At 46.5% G+C, this 13,575-nt stretch overlaps 2 protein-coding genes across 12 annotated transcripts in view; one reads left to right on the forward strand and one right to left on the reverse strand.

The window, feature by feature from the left end:
- Nucleotides 1–12,554, forward strand: part of RUSC2 (RUN and SH3 domain containing 2) — a 445,432-nt gene extending 432,878 nt beyond the window's left edge. For 10 of the 11 annotated variants that reach the window (XM_069088862.1, XM_069088791.1, XM_069088834.1 and 7 more), the window contains 10 exons: nucleotides 6,329–7,021; nucleotides 7,351–7,536; nucleotides 7,799–7,942; nucleotides 8,339–8,415; nucleotides 8,690–8,864; nucleotides 8,994–9,099; nucleotides 10,115–10,161; nucleotides 10,557–11,349; nucleotides 11,585–11,722; nucleotides 11,808–12,554. In XM_069088862.1, the coding sequence (XP_068944963.1) occupies nucleotides 6,329–7,021; nucleotides 7,351–7,536; nucleotides 7,799–7,942; nucleotides 8,339–8,415; nucleotides 8,690–8,864; nucleotides 8,994–9,099; nucleotides 10,115–10,161; nucleotides 10,557–11,349; nucleotides 11,585–11,722; nucleotides 11,808–12,009 (2,561 nt within the window). In that variant the 3' untranslated portion in view covers nucleotides 12,010–12,554. The remainder of the gene's footprint in view (nucleotides 1–6,328; nucleotides 7,022–7,350; nucleotides 7,537–7,798; nucleotides 7,943–8,338; nucleotides 8,416–8,689; nucleotides 8,865–8,993; nucleotides 9,100–10,114; nucleotides 10,162–10,556; nucleotides 11,350–11,584; nucleotides 11,723–11,807) is intronic. The other variant, XM_069088853.1, reaches the window with a different exon arrangement.
- Nucleotides 12,555–12,592: 38 nt separating this feature from the next.
- On the reverse strand, nucleotides 12,593–13,493 carry CIMIP2B (ciliary microtubule inner protein 2B; the record flags this gene model as incomplete). Its single annotated transcript, XM_069090075.1, has 3 exons — nucleotides 12,593–12,727; nucleotides 13,121–13,318; nucleotides 13,427–13,493. Coding segments are annotated over 3 exons (396 nt in total), but the record flags the coding sequence as incomplete, so codon positions are not given.
- Between the last annotated feature and the right edge of the window lie 82 nt (nucleotides 13,494–13,575).

Below are 13,575 nucleotides of genomic sequence, written 5' to 3' on the forward strand. Positions count from 1 at the left end.
TGGTGTTATACAGAAAAAGCACAAACAGTCCCTGCTCACAGGCTTCAAGACCAAAAGGAATTTGAATTGCGACCCCTGTCATGTCTGATGAGATTTCTGTAATCACTGGCCATCTTGGAAAATAAGATAGAGAACTAGAGAGTCCCAAAGATTCTTTTCCTAAAATTGCCTCCTTGTCTCCTCTCCTAGAGATCCCCCTGGCTACAACCCCTAAAAGTTATACCCTTACCTCTTAACCCATTTCCCTGTTCTGTTCAGTTTGTCTGAAGAACTGTATATTGAGTAGCAGATTAAATCCGATTCTGTCTCAAGTGAAAACCTTTCTATATCCTCACGAGAGGCCAAATGGCCATGAAGGCAAGTGCACCATCATCCTCTTTGGAGTCCACATCAGTATTTCAGTTACCCCAATCTCCCTACTCCCACCTCCAGGAAGCTTCCTTTTCTTCTAATTTCAACTCTTTTGGTGTCCCCAGTTAGACTTCCCACTGAGACTTCCTCCAGCTCTCAGCTCATTTGCAGGGCACATCATGACTGTGAATGATCAAGTTCAGGTTACCAGTTCTGCCCACTTCCCTAGTCATATTAATTATAATAATAACAATAATAATATAGTTCTTTACATTTGATAGTGATTTGGAATTTACAAGTTGTTTTCATATGACATAATGAGATGACAGGTATTTCTAGAGGCTGGTTTTTCTAAAAGCCTACCCTTACATTTTTATACCAAAAGTGCTCTGTACATATAGTAACAAAATTGTCAGTTTCTACTGATAGAGGAGTATTGTTCTGTCACAGTTTCATTCTTCTAAAATAATAACTGACATTTATATAACATGTTAAATATATTTATCTTATTTGATTCTTATAACAATCCTATAAGATAAATGCCACAGGTATTATTCTCCCCATTCTGTAGATGAGAAAACCTGCACTCAAAGGGAGGTTGTGATTGGACCAGATTTCACACAACTAGTAAGTGTCAGCAGTAGGATTCAAATTCAGGCCTCTTCCTACTCAAATCCCATTATACCACACTGCAGAAAATCTGATTAATTCTTCACAATGGTATCTTTTAAAAGATTAAAGAGACAATTAAAGGAACTTTTTTGTATCCCATACAAAAGAAGAAATGGTTTGTAAAGTAAAGGAGTTAGTAAACTTGGAGAAAAGTAAACATATCACTTTAAAATTTCTAATAACAAGGTAGGGACCACTGGATAGTCAGATAAATACATAAACTTGAAGCAAATGTCAAAAGTTCAAAGGGAAGATATTTATGATGCTAAGGACAGAGAATACAGAAAGGAAAGATGACTCGGAATGGATATGCTAACAATAAAAATATTAAAATCAGAAATGATCCTAGAAGAAAGGGAAAAGACTTCTGAAAATAAAAATGTGGGTACATAAGATGCTCTCTGATGAGCTCAGGTTTTGACAGCACATATGCAAAAGACAGAAGGATGAACATGTGACCAGGGATAACTACAGAGTGGCCAGCAAGGGTATCCGAAAAGCTAAAACCAGAATAAGCTGAGGTTTGTGAGAAAAGCTAAAAATAACCCCAAAAAGTTGTTAAACTATATTCAGAAAGAAAAGAAAGGGCTGGACCCACAGCTTAGTGCAGATTACAAATTTTTATTAATAGATTATTAAATTCACTCGGCAGAGAAGAATTATTCCACTCCTACCTTCTTGAGTATTTTCTACCTAAGAGAATGATCTTCAAACTAGAAAGAGTGGAAACAAATTATGATTAAGACAGGTGTGGAGGTCAAGAGTAGAGAAGACCTGGTTCTTTTAAATGGATTTTCACCAGCCCCAAATGAATTATACTCTGGACTTCTAAAAGAATGTAGATGTGATTAGTGACACTGAGGAATTGTGAAGAATGGAAAAGGTATAAGAAGGCTGCAGACAAACATAATTTTGATTTTCAGAAGAAAATGTGAATTCTAGAAACTCCAGATCAGCTGATGTCTATCAATAGCAAAATTCTAAAACTAATTATGAAACAAAGGTTTTCAACATTTCAGAAATGAAGCAGTGATTACTGGAATTTAGCATTTGGTTCATCGAGGCATGACAAATTAACTTAATTTCATTTTTTGTTAGTTATTAGACTGTCATGTCAGGGAATGTTTTTACTATTATTGGTGTATTTTAAATTCAAGGCGTTAGAATTATTATTGAATAATGAATGGTATAGTCTGGTGTATTTCAGTTTAGTTCAACACATACTAAGTGCCTATTGTATTCAAAGATACAAAGTTAATTAAGTTTACAGTCTAGTAACTTAATATATGTAAAAATACCAGTATTACAAATTAGTGGGTGATAAATGCATAGAAGGGGAGGCAGGGCTAAGGACCAACTGAAGACATTAAAGGATTCGTTAAAGAAGGCTTAATGGAGGAGAATTTTAATTGAGTTTAAACAAAGAGATGGGAAAATTCAACAGGCTGAAGAGGTAAAGAGAAAAGATATTCTAGACATGGGGGGGGGGGGGCGGGGGAGGCGCCTAAAGCACAGAGTCAAGTATATGGAAAGGATTAGTATGAAAAAAAAACAAACGCTGAAATGGAGGCCCCAGGTTTTGAAAGATCTCAAAGTAAACATCAGTGATTTGGACTCTACTCACTAGGCTATAGAGAGCCATTTCAGGATTTCCAAAAGAGGATATTCTAACTGGTTGGATGATTACTGTGTCCTCATGGAGGATGATCTCTAGTGGAGTTCCTCAAAGAGCTTTCCTTTACTTTGTCTTATTCAATATTGTTATCAGCTTGGATGTAGAGATGGATGGTGTGCTCATCAAATGTGAACATGATACAAAGTTACCTAACAAGTATACTACAAGTTAAAATGTGACAGCAGCAAATAAGAAATCCAAAAAGTGCTCCAGAAAAATCTGAGGAAGGAGAGACTGCTGTCACAAAAGAAATCAGACATAGTTTCATAAACCAGAGCACACCACAAGGTGAACCAGATCTAACATGATGGTAAACCGCTGCTTTTAGATTTAAAAAATTAATTACACAAGGGCAGGAAAAAAACAGATTAACAACAATTCATGTTAGATAATATATACAGATGCTAGAGAAAGCTGACAACCTTAGACAACATTAAATAAAAGTGTAATAAGTATAGAGATTTAGAGGTTAATAGGCTTTCTGTACTGTACTGCACTGATATCACCATGACTGGAACATCTTGGTGAGTTCTGGGCATTATGTTGTTTTTTTTTTTTTTAAAGAAATTGGGGTTAAGTAACTTGCTCAAGGTTACACAGCCAGTTATTTCTGGGTGTGGTGCTAAGTATCAGAGCCCTGATTTGATCCCAAGTCATCCCGACTCTGGGGCCAGTGCTCTTATTCGCTGAGCCACCTGGCCGCCCCTGAGCATTATGTTTTTAAAGGATTAATGACAAAAGTGAACCATAAGAAAGCAACAAAGGTGGTGCGGCATCTGGAAACTGTATTCTATAAGAAACTGAAGAAAACTTGAGGATGAGTAGTCTTCAGACATTTGAAGGCTGTCACATAAAAAAGGGCTTAGACTTCTTTAATGTACAAAGAAAACATAACAGCTGGATAAATGATAAAGTTTTTGTTGTTTTTCTTTTAACCTCAATGCAAGTGTAGCACCTTCTCTGAGATATTCTCCCAACTTATGTTTACATTGGTGGGTTGGGTCACCCAGAGGGCAACTGGTACTACTGCAATAGCTCATGAGCCCCCACCAATGTGCTTCCCAAAAATAGTAATTCAGTAGACACAATTGGTTGTTAGCAAAGACATTTAATAAGAAAGTAAAAATAGTAGACATGAAACATTCTCCACCCCCAAAACCTGGGACTCACTGTTTCACAAAAATAGCATCCATGGGAAGAGTGGGCTCGAATTTAGCATACAGTGGTAATGAATGCATGTGGCCAAGGAAGACCATGACTACAGGATTCTCTTTCATAGAACTGTCATGAAGTTTACCACCCCGCCTCAGGTTCAACATCTCTATTGAGTATGATTGATTAGGTAGATTCCCATGGTTCACCCCTCTTCACAGTTGAACTTGCGATTGCCAGAGTTAGCTCTTTCAAGTCCATATCTGCTCTCTTCTCTTGCTTCAAGAGATCATGCTCCTTGAAGCTGTTTCTGGCCATAAGTGACTGTGTCTCCTTATGTGTATCTGTCTACAGAGTATATCTTTGCTTCTTCAACTGTGTCTCAAACTTTTTTTTTTAATTTGTTTCCTTTTAGTTTACAGGATTCAATTCCACAATTCCTTGAATTTCACATTTTGTCCCCCTCCCTCCCCTCCCCCCCATGGCTGCTTATAATCAAGTATAGGATCTGTAAATACTTTCACATTATACAATGGTCAGGTTATAAGGATGGATTGTACCAGCTGGAATGAAAAATGGTAAAGAGGACATAAAATCAAATAAGAGAACGAAAAAGATCAGGTATTTTGCTTCCACCTGGATATAAATTTAGTTCTTTCTCTGGATGCACGTTTTTCTCTCCATCATGCGTCTTTTGGGATTGACTTATATCCCTGCATTGTTGAGAAGAGTCCAGTCTATCAAAGTTGGTCATCACACATACGTTGTGTCTGTAATTGTGTACAAATTTCTCCTGGTTCTACTCTTCTCACTCAGCATCAGTTCTTTTAAGCCTCTCCAGGTAAATATGAAGACTGCCTGCTCCCCGTTTCTTATAGCGCAATAGTATTCCATAACATGCATATACCACAACTTGTTCAGCCATTCCCCAATTGATGGGCACCCCCTTAATTTCCAATTCTTTGCCATAACAAAAAGAGCTGCTATAAACATTTTTGTACATATGGGTCTTTCTCCCATTTCTATGATCTCTTTGGGATATAACCCTAGGAGTGGTATTGCTGGATCAAAGGGTATGAAAGAATTTATAGCCCTTTGGGCATAATTCCAGATTGCTCTCCAGAAAGGCTGGATCATGTGTCTCAAACTCTTGAACTGACTTTTCAGTTGCTGTGTGGGGGTGCCTCTTTCTAAGCAAGTTCCTCTCACCACTAGATGTCATGACCAATAGAGCAGTGGAGGAGAGAGATAATCACCTCTTCCCACCCCCTGCACAGTTCCTTCTCAGGGACCTTCCATAATTTCTACCTCTTGCCTAAACAAATGGGGCATATTTTAAGGATCACTTGGGTTTATGACTTCAGTTACATTGCTCTCATTTGAGTCATGCAGAAAAGTGTTCATACTTCATGAAAGGGGAACAAAGTGTTGAGATCTCCTGACTATGTCCTCTCCTTTACACAAGGAAGAACTTGATAATTATCATTGTTGAAAAGTGGTCTGTCGGGGCGGCTAGGTGGCGCAGTGAGTAAAGCGCTGGCCCTGGAGTCGGGAGGACCCGAGTTCGGTTCCAGCCTGAGACACTTAACACCCACACAAAAAAATACTAGCCGTGTAACCTTGGGCAAGTTACTTAACCCCAAAATTGCCCTCCAAAAGGCAAAAAAAAAAAAAAAGTGGTCTGTCTTGTGAAGTAGGGAGTTCTATTGAGGCAGCTGTCACGAGTGTTTGTTATCCATACACATGAGAGGGCTAAACTAGAAGAGCTCTAAGGCCCCTCAAAACTCAGTTGTAGAGCTCCAAATTGAGTGTGGGAGATCAGGATGGGAAAGGAAGGAAAACCAGTAATGGAGAGACTGTAATAAGTTCCATTTTAAACATGTTGATTTCCAGGTGAAGATAGAACTCCTAGGTAGAAATATATAAAGGTCATTGGAAATAGGGGCTAGAGCTCAGGAGTAAGGAAAGTTGAAGCCTTGGGCAGCATGTGGGGATGAGCAGAAGAAAACTGATGACTCGTTTTTGTGGTAACCCTGCATTTAGGGGGAAGGAAGAAGCAAAAAAGGGGGAGTAAGAAGGAGTTAGTATAATAGAAACTAAGAGGAGAAAATCTCAAGAGGAAAGGAATGATCAAGTGTTCCATGCCACAGTTATCGATATTTTTCCCCCATCTTTCTCTCTCTTCAGGGCCTGGTGAAGTTCCCATTTTCTTTCTTTTTTTTTAAAGCAATTGGGGTTAAGTAACTTGCTCAAGGTTACACGGCTAGGTGTTTCTGGGTGGGTGCTAAGTGTCTGAGCCCGGGATTCGATCTCCAGGTCATCCTGACACTGGAGCCAGTGCTCTTCTCGCTGTGCTACCTAGCCGCCCTAAGTTCCCATTTTCTACAAGGTTTCATTTTCTGTCCTTGCCTCATCACCATTTTTTTCCCTCTAGTCTATTATTTCTACTTCTTTGATTCCTTTCCCCTCTCTCTACAGGAGGCAGTGCTGAAAATCGGCCTATCCTTCGCTACAGCAAGGAACAGCGACCAACCACTCTGCCCATCCAGCCTTTCGTGTTCCAGCACCATTTCCCTAAACAGCTGCCCAAGGCTAGGGCCCTACACAGCCTCTCCCAACTCTACAGCCTCTCTGGCAGCAACCGTTCACAGCCACCTGTTTTGCTGGCCTCTGCCTCCCAGGGTTCTGCCCTGGCCCCTTCATCACAACCTCCTGCTCCTGCCCCTGCTCCCCGGACAGTGGATGGAGCTGCCTCCCTCTCTGAAGAAAGCACCAGAAAGGCTGCACCTGACCCAGACACCTCTCGGCCATCTCCTCTGGGAAGCTATTCCCCCATCCGAAGTTCAGGCCCCTTTGGGCCCAGCATCGACTCTTCCTCTGCCTCCTGTTCACCCCCTGAGCACACTGTGGATGGCCCCCCACCACGAAGCCACTCCTGCCCTGCCACAGCCAACCTGATCCCTGTCCGGCAGACCCTGATGCCTGGCCCCGCCCTCCAGCTGGAGGCCAACGAAAGGCTACCACCAGAGCCCAGCCCACTGCTCTCTGAGTATCGGCTCCATGGGGCAGGCAACCTGTCCCACCTGGGTCCCACAGGACCTAGCCTGAGCCGAGCCGAGAGCCTAGCCCGGGGAGGTGGTGAGGGCAACATTGCATCCCGGCTTAGTAATGGTACTAAGCATGTCTCTCCAACCTCTCCAAGAAATACCCATATACATTTAGAAACACCCCCAACATACGTTATGGAGACAGTTCCCACCCTTCCTAGTAAATGGGGAATGGCACTTTGCCTTTCGCTTGGGTGGTCCCATGAGGAACATCTTCCCAGAGCCTAGACTCCCTCTGGTCAGAAGTCAAAGAATTTTCTCCCTCAATTATGAATGTCTCCTACCCTAGCATTCCATAGGGCCATGGGACAAGCAATCTGGTGGGTGGAAAATGCTGGTAACATGTAGTTAACTTTCCTTCTCTGTCTTTCTTGTTCTCCTGCCTTGCCATAGCCAACCACCTATCCCCTCAAGCTCTCAAGTGGCGAGAATATAGGCGGAAGAACCCACTAGGGCCACCAGGTCTTGGGGGAAGCCTGGACCGGAGGCCACAAGAGACTCGACTGGCCCGAAGAAATCCCATTTTTGAGTTCCCTGGACCCCTCAGTGCTGCAGGCCACTTGCATTGCCGCCTAAATGGTACTTGCATCAATGAGAAGAGAGGAGGGTGTGGACTTTTACAGCTGAAAGCTTGAGAGGAGGCAGCTGGAGATGAGGCCAGCAAACCAGTCCCAGGGGCATAGATTCCAAATGACACAATCCCAAGGGATAAGCCAAGAAAGTGAGGGGAACTCATGAGGTCAGGATCCGGGGGAAATAAGTAGGTTATGGTCAGCATCAGGGCTGGGACCAAAAAGTTATGGCTAGGGTTGGTTGATTGTCTTTCCCACTCTCCTTCCAGGTCAATCAGTGAAGCAGTTGCCATTGAATCATACAGACTTCTTCTCTGACCCTTTCTCCTTGGCTGAGAAGCCACCAGCTGAGTTCTGTCTCTCCCCAGACGGCAACACAGAAGCTGTCTCCATTGATCTATTACAGAAAAAAGGTGGGAGCCCACCCCCACTCTCAACTTGGGCCAGAGGCATTGCTGTCGATGCCACACCCCACCCTTATCCTAAGCTGGAAAGAGCCTTCTGTTGCCACAAACCCCCAGACCATCTCTTTGCCTGGAAGTTTATCAGCCCGGTGAATCGTGGTGTAGGGAGAGGTAGCAAAATAAAAAGCTGCTTGTTTAATTATATGTCTACATTAAAGCCAATATTCTCAGTGCAGAGTTACTACAAACACTAGAGCTTATGGGACCCTTCCCGTCCTGGTCCTCGTGCCCCCTTCCCATGAAGTCCCTATGCTTGTGGTATCGCTGTCCTTGGACAGTGTTGGAAGCAGTTACTGTGCTTGGGGGCCTCCATCAGCAGAGCCGCTTTGTCTGTCTGTTCTCCAGGACTGGTAAAGGACGTTAACACTGCTGTGGACCTCATTGTGGCTCATTTTGGCACGAGCAGGGATCCTGGGGTTAAGGTATAGAAAAAATGAATGGGTACAATGATGTCCTGACCTTTCTGACTGGGGAGAAGGGAAATGTTCCTTACTGGGTTGCCCTATTTTCAACATACCTTGTTCCTTTAGGCTTGGGGCTGTGGAAAGGGAGAAACTATGAAGACTAACCCTAAGGGAGATAATTAGAGGGGGCTAAGGAAGAGACCATCCGTGGGCTGAGAGCTCCATCTGGAGTCACTGCCCTCCCCCTTTTCCAAATCTCCTTCACCTCTCCTTACTCCTGCTTCTTCCTCAGGCCAAGCTGGGAAACAGCTCTGTGAGTCCCAACGTGGGTCACCTAGTGCTGAAGTACCTATGTCCAGCTGTTCAGGCTGTGCTGGGCGATGGGCTCAAGGCCTTTGTGCTGGATGTCATCATTGGGCAGCGCAAAAATATGCCCTGGAGTGTGGTCGAAGCTTCCACACAACTTGGTATGCAGTAAGGGGGAGTGGGGGGAAAGGCTGGGTGAGGCACAGGGAGATGATAAGAAAAGGAAGACTTTCTGTGCTGAATTGAGCACTTTTGAGACCACATACCTCCTTCCCCTGGATTCCCCTTAGGCCCATCCACCAAGGTTCTGCATGGCCTCTACAACAAGGTCAGCCAATTCCCAGAGCTCACCAGTCATACTATGCGCTTCAATGCCTTCATTCTTGGCCTTCTCAAGTGAGTACATCATCATACACCCGAGTTGACAAACCCACCCCACCCCTGCAGCCCTACCCATGAATGTAAGAAAATTCCTGGGCAGAAACACAAGGCACCAGCCCCACACTTGGTCCTGTATCATTGCCAGGGTTCTGTCTTACAGCCTCTCTCAGGCACACCAGCCCTTGTCATGTCATACACATGCTTTCCCTAACAAACATGGGTAGAAATCTCTTCAGCTTACAAACCTACAAAACGAGCTTGAATGTTTAAAAAGGAATATCTACTAAAAAAAAGTCCAAAACCGGAGTTAGAGCACATTATCTTGATAAAGCTACATCATATAACTCTAGCCATAGGTTGTATCCTTCATCTCACCTAGAACCTATCCGGTTAAGGCAGGCCCTTGTGTTGCCCCTTGGATCTTGTCCTTATCTCTTGATCCAGAAAGGATAAAGATTCCTCCTATGGCTTCAGGTCACCCCATCATGGAGATAGATTTCTGTGGCTCTTCCTAATCCTTAGAAGCCTCATGCTGTCCTATTTAGTTAAGGCTAGTTCTACCCCCGTTAAAGCTTAGTTTCACTTGTTTCCAAGCTTGTACTGGCTCTGGATCACAAGTTGCCCTATGGACCAATGATGGAAGCCATCTCAATTCCTCATTCATTTGTTCAACATGAACAAGCATGCTTGTGCACCACCCAGAAAAGACTGCCTTTTTACTGTTTGATGGTTCTACCCTTCCCCCCATCCAGCCACTAAGTTTTCAATTAACTCTGAGCTCAAGGAATAATCAAGCCCACTCTTCTGTTCCTAGCTATTGCCTGAGGTTAGCAGCTCTCCCCACTATGCATGTAACTGAATGACTCTTGATCCCAGGTGCCCCTCAGCCCTCACAATCCAATGATGTCTTCCAAGACTTCCAGCATGATCCTCTCAGACTCCTTGTATCTACCCCCCACACACCCTCATACAACCACAAAGTGTAGGGTCCAAGCTCAGAGCTCAGACCTCTGCTCTCATCTCCCTTCAGCATTCGTTCCCTGGAGTTCTGGTTCAATCATCTCTACAACCATGAAGGTAACGCCACCGCCACCACCCCCAAAACATGCCCTCCAACCCCAAACTTTGGCCTAACCCTATAGATTTCCTAAACTCTGCACCACAGCCTTTTTAGAAGGCTGGGCAGAATGAGGCACCTGCTTCCTTTCCCCTGTATTTATCACCAAGCAACCGTAAGCAGAGAACTGTTCCGTGTTCTCTAGCCCCAGCCTGGGTGGGAAAGAAACAGCCCAAGACTCCAGGCTGTGACTCTCCTGAATCATTAGGAATAAAAAAGGAGCCAAGGCCTGTGGGGGGAAGTTTTTCTCAAAAGTCTCCTGTTCATGAGTATACCGATGCCTCCTCTTCATACATGCCCTGTTAACCCTTGTCTGTCTCTGGCCGGGTCCCCCACCCTTCCCTCTTCCTTGCAGATATCATTCAAGCCCATTACCAGCCATGGGGTTTCCTGAGTGCAGCTCACACTGTGTGCCCAGGACTGTTTGAAGAGCTGCTGCTACTGCTCCAGCCTCTGGCACTGCTGCCCTTCAACTTGGACCTGCTGTTCCAACATCGGCTCCTCCAGAATGGCCGGCAGCAGCAACAGCAGAAAGAGCTGCTCCGTGTGTCTCAGGGACTGCTTCTCTCAGCCCACTCCACTCTGCAGCTGGCACGCTCCCGGGAACAAGAGGGCCATGGGGGCACAGATGGGGCAGCCCCAGGGGAGCGGGTGAAAGGGGTGGGTGCCCCAGCAGGAGGTGAAGAGGAAGAGAAGGTGATGGCAACTGTAGCAGAGGTACAAGCAGGCACAGGGCAGGGTGGGCGGGCACGAAGTGGGCAGGCTGGATGGTGGTACCAGCTCATGCAGAGCTCCCAAGTCTACATTGATGGCTCTGGTGAGGGCTCCAGATTTCCCCGGAGTGGTGAGAAGAAGAAGGGAGCAGGGGGCTTCCAGGCTCCCCCTCCTCGAGAAGGTGTGGTAGAAGGGGCTGAAGCCTGTCCCATTGCTGAAGAAGCCCCCAGCCGAGATAGGGGCTGGCCTTTCTGGATGGGGAGCCCTCCAGACTCTGTGCTAGCTGAGCTGAGGCGAAGCCGGGAGAGGGAAGGACCTGTAGCCCCCCATGGAGGCAGTGAGGAGGGGACCCAGGAGTCCACTTCTGGAGGTATCAAGTGGGGACACCTGTTTGGCTCCCGGAAGACCCAGCGAGAGGCTCGGCCACTCAATAGGTGAGAGCAGTCACAGGGTACAAGGGGAAGGGATAGGGCAAGAAAAATGATAGCGTTGAGGTTGAAGGCACCTTGGCTAACCAGAGTCCTAATGCCTCCAAGGGCATTATTACTCAAGCATAAAGTTGGTCAGTGATGGAGAAATATGGGTGCTGACACCAAGGGCAGTGCTCGGGGGAGGACCTAAGGCCGTCTCTGCTCTCTCCAATCCTGTCTCCCCTCCATCCTCCCACAGGCTGCCCTCAGACTGGCTAAGCCTAGACAAGTCAGTGTTCCAACTGGTGGCGCAGACCGTGGGCGCCCGCCGAGAGTCAGAGTCCAGGGAAAGCCCTGAAGAACCACCAGCCCTGCATCTGCCCCCTAACTTGCCCTGGTAAGCACAGAAGGAGGTGGGAGGAGGGCTGGATATAGCGCCATTGGTTGGAGTGGATTTGACTTCTATTTCTTTCTTTTCCCAGCGAGGTGCAAGCACTCTGCCACCACTTGGCCACAGGGCCTGGGCAACTGAGCTTCTGCAAGGGGGACATCCTGCGGGTGCTGGGACCAGCTGGGGGTGATTGGCTTAGGTGTGGCAGAGGCTCTGACACTGGCCTGGTGCCCCTAGCCTATGTGACACCAACCCCCACCCCAACCCCTACCCCCAGGGGCACCCAAGATTGAGGCCCTTGTGCATGCTGGAGCCCACCAGGCACCTTCACTTTCCCTAGGGACTCAGAGCCCCAGGATGGGCCACAGACTTGGCTCCCCCAGCCCCCAGGATCCATTAACCTGAAGGGCCATGTCTGTGTACCCATGCCTGCCTTCCCCATATGATCTGTATTCATTAATCCCTCATAATCTGTCCCAATGACCCTGGCCCAGACCACCCACCTACCACCCACACCCACCCCCAAGGAAGAAAGAGGACTAGACCCTGGGGTGCCAGGACTTCTTCAACTCCTGTCTCCATCTTCTGACTGGAAGATGCCCAGCTGTGAGGCTAGGGTACAAAGAGAGGGGTTGTGGAGGAGCCCAGGGGGCACTCTGGGCTGGTCAGTGCTGTGGAGAGGGGGGAGTAACAGTATTGGGGCTGGCCCCTCCCAGGCCCCCCCCCCAGCTGTAAATAAGGCTGCTGCCAACACCCTGGCCATATGGGGGAGGGCCCAGGCCAATGTTTATTTATTTATTTATTATGCATATTAATAAAAAAGGTGCTCAGCCTCTGTCCCTGCTCCTCCCCCATCCTCAGACATCTCTCCCCACCCCCTTCAGTATGCCTGGCGTTGGGGAAAATAGGATTGGAGCTGCTTCTGGAAGTTTTTGAAGCTCAGAGCCTCATGAGTAAGAGTCCCATAGGTGTGACCAAACTGGAACTTATAGCCTGTGAAGCCAAGGGAGGCTGTCACACAGAGCAGAAGAGAGATGATGGTGGTGGGAGTCTCTGGTGCGTGCCCTGGAGGCATTTCCTCAGCCAGGCTCTGCCTAGTACCTCTTCATTCCCAGACACCCCCAAACAGTCCTTGCCAATACAGAGAACTCTTAAGAACCTCTCTCAGATCAGTCACTAACTTGGACCTTCGGTAAATCCTTTTAGTGCCTCAGATTAGACTAGATGATTGCCAAGATCTGACAGTTTGTAACTTCATGTGGAGCTCATGTTCCATCCACCCCATCTGGTATTCTAGAGCAGTCCCAACCTGCCTTAACCAAGGCTTCTAGGACCTTTAATGTCCTGTCCCTCTGTCTTGACTCCCCTCCCCCATCGGATTCAAACTTCTATCCCCAGTCTCACCTGGCACATAACCCTTGTAGCAGGGCATCCTGCCTAAGTTCTGTAAGTAGGTCCTGGAAAGACTTGGAAGAAGCTTATTGTCCCTCTGGCCCCTGGCCCCTGGGCACAGCTGCCCAAATTCCTGCAGAGCCTGATTGGTGAGAATAGGGAAGCTAGAGCCAAAGTGGAAACGGGCTCGGGGCACATATCCAGTAAACCCTGTGAGGAAAGGAACATCCAGATTCTAATAGGAGGGCTCCCCTCCCCTTCATCCCTCTGGAGTGTTCTCCATTCCACCTCCCCCCCCCAACCATACCCACTATTCACCTGAGATGAAGAACTTGTCTGGATCTTTGTCATCCATGGAATATGGGGAGGCCTGAGGGGACACCAAAGGAGATTTGGGACAGAATTAGAGTATCTGGCCCATCTGTCTCTCTCTCTCTCTCTCTCTCTCTCTCTCTCTCTCTCTCTCT

This window comes from Petaurus breviceps, unplaced genomic scaffold, assembly GCF_028583685.1.
Source record: "Petaurus breviceps papuanus isolate PSGF00001 unplaced genomic scaffold, PetGlider_PUasm1.0 120, whole genome shotgun sequence".
Classification (NCBI taxonomy): Eukaryota; Metazoa; Chordata; class Mammalia; order Diprotodontia; family Petauridae; genus Petaurus; species Petaurus breviceps.